Genomic DNA, 14425 nt, shown 5'->3' with positions numbered 1-14425 from the left:
AGAGTAGAAAGAGAAAAGTCCATTCTGCGAAAATTCTACCACATCCTGGGAGGACGAAACTGGAGACATGACGAGAATTGGAATTCGAATCATTCCCTTTGTTGTTGGAAGGGTGTGATTTCATCGGGAAAAGGTTTCGTTATTGGTATCTACCTTCCAGGAAATAATTTATCCGGATCCGTTGAGAAACTGAAGTTCCTATGGGACCTGGAAGACCTTCAGTTTCTTAACTTAGAGACCAACTTCGGTATTCATGGATTGCTCAGCGTTTTCTTGCCTAAAAAGCAGCTCCCTCTTATCGTTTTTAAAATGACTTCCACATTGCTTACGGGCCCCATTCCCTGGTCTACTTTAGGATTGTATACAAATATTTCCCACCTTCAGCTCAACAATTGCAAACTGAAAGGAAATGGAATGGGACACGAGGTGGGAAAGATGAAATGCTTGCAAGTTTTAAATATTGCAATGAACGAGCTAGGCGGCTTTCTACATCCAGACATACATCAATTGCATAATCTATTTGCCATGGACTTGACGTTGTTGTCGTTTGAGGGACACATAAGCCAATTGTTTCCGCTGAGAAACATCAAATATTTGCTCTTGGAGAAAAATAAATTCAAGGGTCAACTGCCAGAAGATATGCATCTTATATGGCCAAATCTTGAAGTTCTAGATCTCAGCAAAAACCGTCTCACTGGAAACATTTCATCAAAAATGAAATTTCCAATCAACACTACTATAATTGATTTGAGTCAAAATTACTTGGTGGGCGAGTTTCCGTCTTCTGTGCTAAACGCTACAAACCTAATATCCCTGGATGTTTCTCACAATAGGTTTCGTTCCATTTCGTCGTATTCTTGGTACAGTTTTCTTCCGAAAATACAAATTTTGGATTTTAGCTTCAATCCATTTACAGACCTTACAACGCATAGGCTAGGACAGCTATTTCTCGGTCCTTTTCGAAGTAGAAAACAAAAGTGTCCGATTCTAACATTTAACTTCGCATCAACCGGTCTGCAAGGAGACCTGTTTCACTTGCTGTGGTCATCACTTGACTATCTTGTTGCATTGAGGCTATCAAATAACAAATTGGTTGGCAAGATTCCACGTCCTGAATTTCAACAGTCTTACCTTCAGGTGCTTGACCTCAGCTGGAATGACCTTGAAGGTTCCATACCGGAATCATGCGAACTTTTTCGATCTATTAAATTGATAGACCTTCGAGGAAATAAAAAGCTGCAAAGCAAAAGTAGAGAAAATCCGATGCCAAGATTTACTACCATTAATTACGATGTCGCAACGGAAGGGAATAAGGCAAATTTTCAATGTCCTCAAATTCAAATTCATCAAACTAATGGCGGATCGGATTATGGTCTACTGTACGTCAATAGCACTTACTACTACCACGTGTTGTGCCGTTGCAACAGGGAGCATTTTGGTTTTTACGGAAATTGTAGACCGTGTAATTTTAATCATTCTAAATGCCCAGGGAAAACAAACAACAGCGTAATCTACATGGAAAAGAATACATATCCAGTTCCAAGTCCTGATAACATGACTGATCTCATTCTCTGCGATTCCGTGTACAAAGACAGTTTTCGCTGCAATCCGACTAACAATTGCACTTGTTACCTCAACGACGACAGAGTAACTGTGTCGTGTACGAAAAGCTGTTTGTGCACAAGCCACGCTTACGGGCGACTCTGCTCTCAGTGTGAACCTCACTATTACCGTGAAGACCAAAAATGCCATTCGTGTAAGAAAACAAAATTTCAAGGTATTGCCGTTGGACTGGCAATTGTTGGCATATTCCTTGTGCTCTTCTTAACGTGGGCGTCTGAAAAACTTCAAAAATACGGATATTATTTTATCTGTGGAAGAAAGGTGGCAAGATTGGTGAACACGATTTGTTACATTGCCCTATCGCTGGCTATAATTTTGTTTGGAACTTTTCACGTTCTACCTGCTTGGCTGGTGGAAATCTATTGCACATTTGTGCTACTGGCAGTTTTCGGACGTCTTAGAGCAATCAAAGCGTTCGCTATGACATTGATTATGTACGTTCAAGTAATGGATTCGCTCAATGTTACAAGTCTGCACGTTGAATGCAAGTACTGCTCGTTCGCCAAGGTATTGGATAGAATGAAAGTGTTTGAAGCAGCAAGGTGGGTCAAGAATCTAATTAACTTCAATTTCTACGGACTTTCGTGTACGTTTTCACCCCTGTTTTCTCCTCTTGGACGACTACTCTTTCTAGTTGCCGTTCCTTTTGTTGTAAGCGGATTCGAATTATTCCTATTTCTTCTCGATTATCAAGCAGACTGTTTCGCTATACGAAAGAGGCCACTTGCGTATAGACTAAATAGGAAGAAAAAACTTTTTGAATTGGTTAAGAGAAAAGCAAAAGGGCAGCTTCTACTTCTTTTGAACGTTTTCTTCTATCCCATTTCTAACCAACTTATTCAAATCCTGCTTCCATGTGTTATCAATCCTGGAACAAATGACTACTACATGAAAGCGTATCCCTGGATCAACTGTTCCTCCGCTGAATACAGAATTCTGCTCATACTTGGCATAATACTTACGGTTGCTAATATTGGCCTCTTTCCAACATCAATCTTTTTCTTGCTTAGGAAACGACTACAGCTGAGTTCAAATCGGAGACGACGTCCTTGTCTATCGTATTTGGACGTGCTAATCTCTTCTTACAAAAAACCGTATCAGAAATACATGGCGATTTTTCTAATGCTTCGTCGTTTAGCACTTGCTATTGTTATTTCTATCTTCCCTCTATTTCAGCGAGACGTTCAAGCAATTTTATTCAACCTGTTACTGGTTGGATTTAGCTATTTTGTTGCGACTGCAAAACCGTTCATTAGCTATACCAAGTGGAATTTTGAAAGTTGGATTGACGTCGCGGCGTCATTTACCATTGCGGTCACCTTCAACTGCATGACAAATCGCGACAGCGTCCTGACTTCTGAAGTTTCAGAAATACTCGTTTTTGCTATAAACTTTCTTTTCGTGCTTTTTGTTGTAGCGGTCACAATTATTCACTTCCTGGTATCAAGAAGAGCAAAGATTCAACAGAGAAGAAGCCGAAATCAGTACATAAAACTTTGAAAAGTAAAACTAAATGTATTTGGACGGGATGCCAAGAATAACATATAGTGTCTCTTCAATCTTAGACTACTACAGTCTAACTGCATTCCTGATTTCCTATATACTTCTTTAGACCGGCTAAGAAAAGAAGCAGAAAGCAGTTAAAACAATTTCGAAGAGGAGGAAACCAAAAAATCACACCGCGACTCTTTTTCTACCCTCGTGTAAATACATAGTGCAGACAGTACCCCGTATCAAACAACCAACGACCTCAAAATGTCGTACAAAAACGAAAACGTAGAGTTCGCGGCAGATGGAAACGCTGTCTATAGATCTGGATATCGTCTACTGGTGATCGACGGAAGTGGAGTTCGTACAGATGAGCCCTGGTTCACTCGTCGAAGGCCTCACACTCACATAATCGAAGACGCAGGGAAATCAGAGGATCTCTTCGACGAACGAGATTGTCTTGTCGACAACCTACTGGCTGATCAGCGTCTGATTGGATCGCCCGTCGTAATCGAAACAGCAACGATGACCAGAGATGTTGTTTTCGAACGAATTCGACACTTTTTGCTCGCAAGCAACGGGGGTGAGCAATAAAGAATAACTGCCGCTTTAAATCTAACTTGTTTTGTAGCTCGAATCTGGTACTTGGGCCCGGGCGAACTGTTCACAGGCAATTGGTGCCTGTCTGACGGCACAACCGTGTCTTTTAGTGACATCTTTGCAGTATACATCGACGTCTTCAAACATAAAATTCTCACCATAGTCAGTGACTGCCCGTCGTCCGGTCAGTGGGTTCTAGACTGTGGCAGAGAGTTTGACCGCCTTGGCATTAGTCCTTGCGGACATCATGCCAGAGACAGGGGCATTTTTATCAAGATCTTCTCGTCCTGTCTATCGGAAGAAATAGCCAGAGAATGGTGGTTCGCTACCCGAGGATTTTCCATTGGTACAAGCGGTCAAATGACATTTCTGGTGGCATCCGACGGCGATCAAACGACGGTAGGGTTCAACTTTGCAGAAATTCGATGCTGGAACGGTCCGGACGAAAACTGCTCCATAGGCGTGACAAGCAAATGGATGCAGCCGTCGCCCGTTAGCCTCGTTCAGAATAAGGATCAGTGGTTTCTTGTAGAACGTTCCAAAATGGCTGTTTTTGATCTTCATGTGAAAAACGGCTTTTCTGCCGCTGAAGCGATAGAAGTACTGCAGAAAGACAGAAAGGGCTTCGAGCCAAAGGGATCTTTGTATAGAACATGCTGGGATCATTATCAAAGGCAGTATTTATCCAAGTCCTTAGGTAAAAATGCATATATTGTACAGGTCGTGTTCAAGTCTGTTTCGACTTATAGTTGTTCTGTCGTCTGGGAATCCTGAGGCGGATCTTGCTTATCAGCAGGCGTTGCTCGAAGGGGCTGTGATTATTCCACGACTAAATATTAATTTGATGGGTCCCGATGGCGTTGGAAAGACCTGTCTGCGCCGCCATTTACTCGGGCTGCCTTTTCAGCATCAACCAAGCACGAAGGGAATAGAAGCCCAAGTTGCTATAACGTCAGGAAGAGGCTGGACGGAGGTGAGCGAAGATGATAAAGAACGGGTTGTAAAGACAACGATTGCGAGGCAAATAATTAAAGAAAGCGAATGGAAAGTACGTGTATTACGGTCAATGGAAGAAAAAGGAGAGGAAAGACCTATAGAAGTTACTAAGGCGGGTGTGGAAACAGGAGAGAACAAGGAAATAGAAAGAAACAAAGACGTGATGGCGGTGCAGTCCCACTCGGTTTCGATTCGCGCTACTGAATCAATCGCCGAAAATCGATCGGAGAGAAGCGGATATAATTCAGAAACTGTTGAAGCATCGTCTTTCAACGACATAATCAATTTGACTCAAGATGTTGCAGATCGCATTAAAGCTTACAGCGCAGATAAGGCTACTGCGAGGGAAGAAGTGGAGGAACTCGTTGTCAATATTCGCGATCAAGCGGGACAGGGTCGATTCTTAATGACTCATAGTAGCCTTACAGCGTGTCGGTCACCTTTCCAGTCGACCATCAATATTCTTGTTTTCAACGTCTGCAAGCCTCTTGACGAAGAGACTGTGTCTCTGTTTCGACGCGATCCAAAGGGAAAAGGCGAACGACAGGAGCCACATCGCGTGACGTCTACTCCTTTGAGAAATTTCGAACATTGGATTGCGTCCCAATTGATAGCCAAAGAGGGGCGTGACGATGCTACTCATTTGGGCAAAGTTCTAGACAAACGGCTTTGTTATCCCCTGTTTCTCTTTGTCGCTACGCACGGCGACGCGAAAGGCGCCACGCCAAAAGTTTTGGAGCGTCAAAATCAACTATTGCGACAATTGATTAGAGACTGCAAGATAGACTCTCGCGTTTTGATCCTGGGACGAATTCAGCCACGTCGAAATTTTCTGAAGAAATTTTTTTCGAATTTATTAACGTCGGCTGAGAACGGATCAGAGCTAGACGAAAACAGGGTATACTGCCTTGTTGATAACACGCTGTCCGGTACTGCCAGCTGTGACCCCACCATTAAAGATATTCGAGAGAAAGGAAAGGAGATGGCTGTAATGTATTGGACCAGTCAGCCGCCGATTCCGTTGCCATGGCTTACTCTCATGCGAATTCTTGCGGCTTTTCACCAACGAACTGGTCGTCCAGTCATAAGTCTGTCAGAAGTTCGTGATCTTGCATTTCGTCAATGTCACATTCCTGAGGAAACAGTCGAGACAGCAATAGCCTATCTGAACAGTTTCAATGCTGTGCTTCACTTTTCTGACGTTCCAGGGCTTCGGAACATCGTCTTTGCCGATCCGCAGTGGCTGTACGACGTGATGGCTATCTTTGTTACGCCTCCGGATTGCGTTTCGCTTCGCAATCGGCACATGCACGAGCCCATGCGCGCCGTCTACGAAACGGGCGTCATGGTTTGGAGTCTCGCCAGCCACGTTCTCAAAGAAGAGGCGCGAATCAAAGAAGAGGACGTGCCAGTTATTTTGGAAGTGCTGCAACTTTTTGACATCATTTGCCCAGACTCGTCAGACGAAGAAGGCAGACCGGGAATGGATTTCTTCGTTCCGTGTCTTCTTACTGACTGTAAGAAACAATTGGACTCTATTATCCCCGCTTCTCCGGTTTTGTCGTCTCCACCGTCGCTTCTCTTTTGTCCAGCTAACGTTCCCGTTGTTCCCGAATCGCTGTTCTTCCGTCTCGTTTCTCGATGCGTGAAGCACTTTCGATACACGCACAATTCGCCAGTTCTGAAGCGGAACCGATGCCTCTTCTTTCTCGAAGATCGACTCAAATTGGAACTTCGCTACGAAAAAGACGGTTTCCTAATAGCCGTCACTCTAACATCGGTGGCAACGAAACCGTCTGTGCAGAGCGAAGCATACAGCAAGCACTGCGCGCGAATTCGTCAATTCATCGTGACCCAACTAGACGAAGCAAAAAGCCGCGGTATGATAGGACTTGTCCTGAAATTGTGCGTCCAATATTCAGAAAAATACACCGTTGACGATCTGACGAGGGATGACATGATTTCTCTCGCTGACTATCCTCCGAAGCTAGGCCAGTGTCTGACAACGCAGTCTGGCAAGCCAATAGATGATTCTGACTTGATTGGACTGCATCATTGGTACACTAGCATTGCATTTGACGTACAAGTCGACGAAACAGACAGTGGATCCATCGGGGGTGCAACGGAAACGGTTACTTGGCCAAATCTAGAAGATGACCGAGCGTTTCTGCTTGTCGCCTCTTGTATTGCCGAAGCAGGCAGAGGCAAATGGAGAACGGTAGGCTTTTATCTCGGAATGCACAGGGAAGTAAAAGATTCGATGTTCATTTATTTGAGCAATGATAAGGAAAGAATGCTCACGCTGTTGCACGAATGGAGAGACAAGGAGGGTCAAAAAGCGTTGGCATCAATAATAAGACAGGCCTGCGATGATGCTGAAATTCTGCATGACGTGGAACATCTGCTATTGAAGAAGCAATCAGATCAGCAATCAACCTAAAAAGCGTTCCTAATTAAATGGCGATACATATATTTCCGAAATCAACCTAGAAAACGATAGTATATGGCGATAGATCTTTCTGCAATTTTTTTTGTCTTTTTGTGACTGCCATTGACAGCGGCTATTTACACTAACATCACGTGACCGAAAGCCTAGTGAGCGCACGCTCATTCCATCCTCTCTCGTTTTCGTTTCGAAGGCGCCGAATTAGTGATGGCTGCGCACCGTTTCGGCACCTTCGACTGCGATCTGGCAGCGAACGATACGGACGATGCAGACGAAGTCGAGACGACGGAAAGCGAGCTCGAATGGCGGCGTCTTCCATTGTGTTTCGTTCAGCGGCGTCACTTCGAGCCGATCGAAACGAACGAAGACAAGGAATTATCCGGGTTCTTAGATTTGCGCGGGCTCTTGTCTCGGGCAAAGAGAAACTCAGTGCTGAACTGCTGCACGCAACCGAAAAACGATTTGAAAAACGCTTTTCAGGTCTCAGGTAGGTTTCATCGGTTCACGCAGTCACAGTGAACGAGAAAGTCGAGGTCTGCCTGAGGGTTTTTCATTTCCATTGATTCAAGCGGTAAAACGACATTTCTGGTGACATCGGATGGTAATTACCGGTAAACCACGTTTGAAAATTCGACGTAGCTGAAGGGATAGAAGTATTTTGCATAAGGTATGTATAAATTGCACGCATGTCAATATAATATTTCCATAGTAGTTCTGTCGTCTGGGAGACCCCAAGCTTCTCTCAAGACCCTGGCTTAATTGGGGAGTCTGTGATAATTCCACGACTAAATAGTACTTTGATGGGTCCTGATGGCGTTGCATGGAAAGACCTGTCTGCGCCGTCGTTTACTCGGACTGCCTTCTCGACATCAGCCGAACACGCAGAAAATCATAACGCCATGCAGTTTACTTTGATCTTTTACCTTGCAATTTTTCTCTTCGCAATAGGCTCCTTCTACGTTATCCTCTCTATCCAGTCTCTTCCTGGTTGGAGTTGATCATGCAGAGTCTCTGCTGGTCGTCACAAAAGAATTATGGTCAGGACTTAGATCCTGAAACCGAAGGTGCAATTCATTTAATATTATTAGTCTCTAACGCGCTTCTACGCAATGAAAGCTTCAGGAGCTGTTTCACAGTGTGCGCTTGTCGTCTTCTTTCTGAGTCTTCTTGCTGAAGTCTTCTCCTATCAATGCCCGCTACGTGTGACTGAACCTTCTGGCTGGACGGTCTTCTCCGCTGCGCGCAGTAAGATGACTGGCCTTTTTGTTGAGTTTGGAGCTGCTTGTCACTCCAGACCCACGACGGCAGTATGGTCTCGTAATGCTTTCTAACTTTTGTAGACGTGGACTGTGCAAAGAAGCTATTTTGCCAAAACGAAATTGACACTACGGCTTTGAAAGAGAGAGTAGAAAGAGAAAAGTCCATTCTTCGAAAATTCTACGGTGTCATGGGAGGACGAAACTGGAAGAATAGCAGTAATTGGAATTCGAATCTTCCCTTTTGTTGCTGGAGGGGTGTAATTGCTTCGCAAGAAGGTTTCGTTATTGGCATCTACCTTCCAGGCAATCGTTTATCCGGATCTGTGGAAAATTGTACCGGTATTTGGAACCTGCAAGATCTTCAGTTTCTAGACTTGGGGTCCAACATGGTTCATGGTTCGCTGAGCCGTTTCTTGCCTAAAAAGGAGCTCTCTCTCTTTAATTTTAAAATGACTTCCACAATGCTTACGGGTCCCATTCCCTGGGCTACTTTAGGATTCTACAGAAATCTTACCTACCTTCAGCTCAACAATTGCAAATTAAAAAGAAGTAAAATGGGACCCGAGGTGGGAAAGTTGAAGTGCTTGAAAGTGTTAAATATTGCATCAAACGACTTGGGTGGTTTGCTACATCCAAGCATAAGCCAGTTATATAATCTTTATGCCATGGACTTGACTTTGTTGTCGTTTGAAGGACGCATAAGCCAGTTGCTGCCGCTGAGAAATATCAAATACTTGATGTTAGAGAGAAACAAATTTGAAGGTCAACTGCCAGAAGATATGCATCTTAAATGGCCAAATCTTAAAGTTCTGAATCTGAGAAAAAACCTTCTTAGTGGAAATATTCCATCAAAACTTCGTTTTCCAATTGGCACTACTATAATTGATTTGAGTCAAAATCACTTGGAAGGCGAGTTTCCGTCTTCGGTGCTCAATGCTACAAACCTAATATCCTTGGATGTTTCTCACAATAGGTTCCATTCCATTTCGGCGAAACCTTACTACTGTTTTCTTCCGAAGATACAAATTTTGGATTTTAGCTTTAATCCATTCACAAAACTTACAACGCATAGGCTGGCCCAGTTATTCATTGACCCTCTTCGACGTAGGAAACAAAAGTGTCCTATTCTTACATTTGACTTTTCATCGACCGGTCTGCAGGGAAACTTATTTGAACTGCTGTGGGCATCACTTGACTATCTTGTTGCATTGAGGCTATCACGTAACAAATTGTTTGGCAGTATTCCACGTCCTGAACACGAACAGTCTTACCTTCAGGTACTCGATCTCAGCTCGAATAACCTTAGCGGATCCATACCGGAAGGATTCGCACTTTTTCAATCTATTAAATTAATAAACCTCCAAGAAAACAAGAATTTAAACTGCAGCAACAGAGTAAATCCGATGCCAAAATTTACTACAATCAATTACAATGTCGCGACGGAAGGAAGTAAGGCAAATTTTCAATGTCCTCAAATTCAAATAAATCAAACTCGTGGCGGCTCGGATTATGGTCTACTGAACGTCGATAGCACTTACTACCGCCACATGCTGTGCCGGTGCAACCGAGAGTATTTTGGTTTTTACGGAAATTGTAGACCGTGTAATTTCAATCATTCCAGATGTCCAGGAGGTACAAATAACAGCGTTATCTACATGAAAAAGAATACATATCCAGTTCCAAGTCCCGAGAACATGACAGATCTCGTTCTCTGCGATTCCGTGTACAAAGACAGTTTTCGCTGCAATCCGACTAACAACTGTACTTGTCACCTCAACGACGACGGAATGACTGTGTCGTGTATCAAAAGCTGTTTGTGCACTAGCCATGCTTACGGACGACTCTGCTCTCAGTGTGAACCTCAATTTTACCGTGAAGGCCAAAAATGCCATCCGTGTAGCAAAACAAAATTTCAAGGTATTGCCGTTGGGCTTGCAATTTTTGGCATCTTTTTTGTGCTATTCTTGACGTGGGCGTCTGAAAAACTTCAAAAATACGGATATCATTTCATCTGCGGAAGAAAGGTGGCAAGATTAGTAAATACGATTTGTTACATTGCTCTATCGCTGGCAATAATTTTGTTTGGAACTTTTCACGTTTTGCCTGTTTGGTTCGTGGAAATCTTTTGCACCTTTGTGCTTCTAACAGTTTTCGGACGTCTTAGAGCAATCAAAGCGTTCGCTATGACATTGATTATGTACGTTCAAGTTATGGATTCGCTCAATGTCACAAGTCTGCACGTTGAATGCAAGTACTGCTCGTTTGCTACGGTATTGGATAAAATGAAAGTGTTCAAAGTGACAAAGTGGCTCAAGAACCTAATTAACTTCAATTTCTACGGATTTTCGTGCACGTTTTCACCCCTGTTTTCTCCTCTTGGACGACTGCTCTTTCTAGTTGCTGTTCCTTTCGTTGTAAGCGGATTCGAATTGCTCCTATTCCTGCTCGATTATCAAGCAGACTGCTTCGCTATACGAAAGAGGCCACTTGCGTATAGACTAAATAGGAAGAAAGAGCTTTTTGAATTGGTTAAGAGAAAAGCAAAAGGGCAGCTTCTACTTCTTTTGAATGTTTTCTTCTATCCAATTTCCAACCAGCTTATTAAAATCCTGCTTCCATGTGTTATCAATCCTGGAACAAATGACTACTACATGAAAGTGTATCCCTGGATCGACTGTTCCTCCGCAGAGAACAGAATTCTGTTCATACTTGGCATAATACTCACGATTGCTAACATTGGCCTCTTTCCAGCCACAATCTTTTTCTTGCTTAGGAAACGACTGCAGCTGGGTTCAAATCGGAGACGACGTTTTCGTCTATCGTATTTGGACGTGCTGATCTGTTGCTACAAAAAACCGTATCAGAAATACATGGCGGTTTTTCTAATGCTTCGTCGCTTAGCACTTGCTGTTGTCATTTCTATTTTTCCTCTATCTCAGCAAGACGTTCAAGCAATTTTATTCAACCTGTTACTCTTTGGATTTAGTTATTTTATTGCGACTGCAAGACCGTTCATTAGCTATACTAAGTGGAACTTTGAAAGTTGGGTTGACGTCGCGGCGTCATTTACCATCGCAATCACCTTCAACTGCATGACAAATCGTGACAGTGCTCTGACTTCTGAAGTCTCAGAAATATTCGTTTATGCTCTCAACGTTCTTTTCGTGCTTTTCGTTGTTGTGGTCACAATTATTCACTTCTTGGTATCAAGAAGAGCAAAGATTTGTCAGAGAAGAAGCAGAATGCAGTACAAAAAACTTTGACGTTGGCACGTTGACTGCTCCCTGATTTCAGGCCGGAGCAGGAGGCTGCTCGACAATTTATTATCTATAGTCTATTACAGCTATATGCCGTATAATTTTGTAGAGTAGAAACAGTGGAATCATAGTAGAATGTCATGTCCTGGTCTGCCCTGTCCATTCTTTGCTCAGGACATGTCTTTGAGCTCATTCGTGGCTATGATATCCGGGCCCTTGAACTTCTGCAAGCTGAAATGTCGCGCACAACCGACAATGTCGAATTCGCAGCGGATGGAAACGTCGTCTGCAAATCTGTATGTCGTCTAATGGTTATCGACGGAAGAGGAGTTCGCGTAGATGAGTCCGTAGACGCTCCAAACGCACGCGTGTTACTTCGTCGTAAAGATGCAGAAGAAGCAGAGGATCTTTCCGGCAGCTTGAATGAACGAGATTGTCTTATCCGCAAGCTATTGGCTGATCCGCGTGTGAGTGGATCGCCAGTCATAGTCGAAACCGCAGCGGTGACCCGCCACGATGTTGTCCAGCAAATTTGGAGCTTTTTGCTTACAAGCGACGAGGGTGAGAAATGAAGATTAGGTGCTGCTAGAAATTACTTTGTTTTGTAGCTCTAATCTGGTACCTGGGCCTAAGCGATACGATCACGGGCGACTGGGGCTTGTCCGATGGCACAACTGTTACATTTAGTGACATCTTCGCAATATATCTTGATATTTTTACAGATAAACTTCTCACGATAGTGAGTGACTGCCCGTCGTCCGGCCAGTGGGTTGTTAACTGTGGCATGAAATTAGATTCCCTTGGCATCAGCCCGTGCGGGCATCATGCCAGAGACGCGGGCATTTTTCTTAAGATTTACTCATCGTGTCTACCATTCGAACGAGCAAGTGAATGGTGGTTCGCCACCCGAGGGTTTTCTATTGATTCAAACGGTCAAATGACTTTTCCGGCGACGTCAGATGGCGATCAAACGACGTTCGGGTTTGACTTCACAAAAATTCGATGTTGGAACGGTCCGGACGAAGAGTGCTGCATAGGTGCAACAAGCAAATGGATGCGTCCGTCTCCTGTTAGCCTTGTTCAACACCAAGAACAGTGGCTGCTTGTAGAACGGTCCAAATTGGCCGCTTTTAAACTACAAGTGAAAAACGGGTTTTCTGCTGCTGAAGGAATAGTAGAAGTGCTAAAGAAGGACAAGGATGAATGTAAGCCAATCCGGTCTTTGTACAGAACATGCCGAGATCATTTTCAGGAGCAGGACTTGTCAAAGCGTTTGCGTAAGAAACGTATAAATTGGACAGGTCATGTGTTAGTCTGTTTCTATAGCTTTTCTGTCGTCTGGGATACCTTATGATTATGAGAAGGCTCTGCTTGGAGGGACAGTGATTATTCCTCGGCTAAATATTAATTTGATGGGTCCTGATGGCGTTGGAAAGACCTGTCTGCGCCGTCATTTACTCGGACTGCCCTTTCAGCATCAGCCGAGCACGCAGGGAATTGAAGCTCAAGTTGCTATAACGTCCGGAAGAGGTTGGATGGAGGTGAGCGAAGAAGATAAAGAGAGCATTGTGAAGAGAACGATTGCGAGGCAAGTAATCAAAGTAAACTGGATAGAGTTGAGCCTAGAGGAAAGAATGCTATCAGTAGTGAGGTATCTTTCATATGAACGGCCAATGGAAGAAACAGAAGAGCAATATCCTGTAGTAGCACAGGAAGGGGCTGAGTTGAGTGAGGAAACAGGGATGAGTGAAATAAGAAGCAGAAATGTTGGCACGGAAGAAAATCCTTACTTGGTTAAGTTTTACGGTCGTAAATCAATAGCTGCAGCAAAAGATTGCACTGGGCCGAGCACTTTTAATTCAGAACCTGACAAAACGACGTTGAGTTGGTTGTTTGAAGAAAAAATTGGTTTGACTCAAGACATTGCAGATCAAATTAGAGTCTACTGCAAAGACGATGTCACTGCGAGAGAAGAAGTGGAAGAACTTGTTGTAAATATTCGCGATCAAGCGGGACAGGGTAGATTCCTAATGACTCATAGTAGCCTAACAGCATGTCGGTCACCTTTCCAGTCAACCATCAATATCCTTGTTTTTAACGTCTGCAAGCCTCTTGATGAAGAGACCGTGTCTCTGTTTCGACGCGATGCAAAGGGAAAAGGCGAACGACAGGAGCCACATCGCGTGACGTCTACTCCTTTGAGAAATTTCGAACATTGGATCGCGTCCCAATTGATAGCAGAAGAAGGGGGTGACGACGTTGCTGCTTCGGGGCTCGCTCATTTGGGCAAAGTGCTAGATGAACAGCTTTCATACCCCTTGTTTCTCTTTGTTGCCACGCACGGTGATGCGAAAGGCGTCACACCGAAACTTTTGGCGCGTCAAAATCAACTATTGCGACAATTGATTAGAAAGTGCAAGATAGAATCTCACCTTTTGATCCTGGGGAAAATTCAGCCTCGTCAAAATTTTTTGAAAAAAATATCTTCCGCTTTTTCGAGTTTATTTACGTCGGCGCGTTTTCCTGAGGCCGACGCATCAGAGCTAGGCGAAAACAGAGTATACTGCCTAGTTGATAACACGCGGTCGGGTCCAGCCAGCTGCGACCCCACCATCAAAGATATTAAAGAGAAAGGAAAGCAGATGGCAGTAAAATATTGGGCCAGTCAGCCACCGATTCCGCTACTATGGCTTGCTCTGATGCGAATTTTTGCGGCTTTTCGCCAACATACCGGTCGCCCGATCATTCGCTTGTCA

General features: G+C 43.9%; 2 protein-coding genes across 2 annotated transcripts; both read left to right on the top strand.

Moving 5' to 3' along the window:
* Positions 1-3378: 3378 nt before the first annotated feature.
* Positions 3379-7264, top strand: LOC136184142 (uncharacterized). Its single transcript, XM_065970987.1, has 3 exons — positions 3379-3694; positions 3743-4408; positions 4461-7264. The coding sequence occupies exons 1-3, from the start codon at positions 3379-3381 to the stop codon at positions 7145-7147; spliced, it is 3669 nt and encodes a 1222-aa protein (XP_065827059.1). The 3' UTR covers positions 7148-7264.
* Positions 7265-8115: 851 nt separating this feature from the next.
* LOC136200211 (putative leucine-rich repeat-containing protein DDB_G0281931) lies at positions 8116-11781 on the top strand. The gene is made up of 3 exons (XM_065990562.1): positions 8116-8190; positions 8242-8398; positions 8494-11781. The coding sequence occupies exons 1-3, from the start codon at positions 8188-8190 to the stop codon at positions 11673-11675; spliced, it is 3342 nt and encodes a 1113-aa protein (XP_065846634.1). The 5' UTR covers positions 8116-8187; the 3' UTR covers positions 11676-11781.
* Positions 11782-14425: the final 2644 nt, after the last annotated feature.

Source organism: Oscarella lobularis, chromosome 2 (genome assembly GCF_947507565.1).
Source record: "Oscarella lobularis chromosome 2, ooOscLobu1.1, whole genome shotgun sequence".
Taxonomy (NCBI): domain Eukaryota; kingdom Metazoa; phylum Porifera; class Homoscleromorpha; order Homosclerophorida; family Oscarellidae; genus Oscarella; species Oscarella lobularis.
Note: the sequence above shows the minus strand (reverse complement) of the source record. Positions and strands in the feature narration are given on the sequence as shown.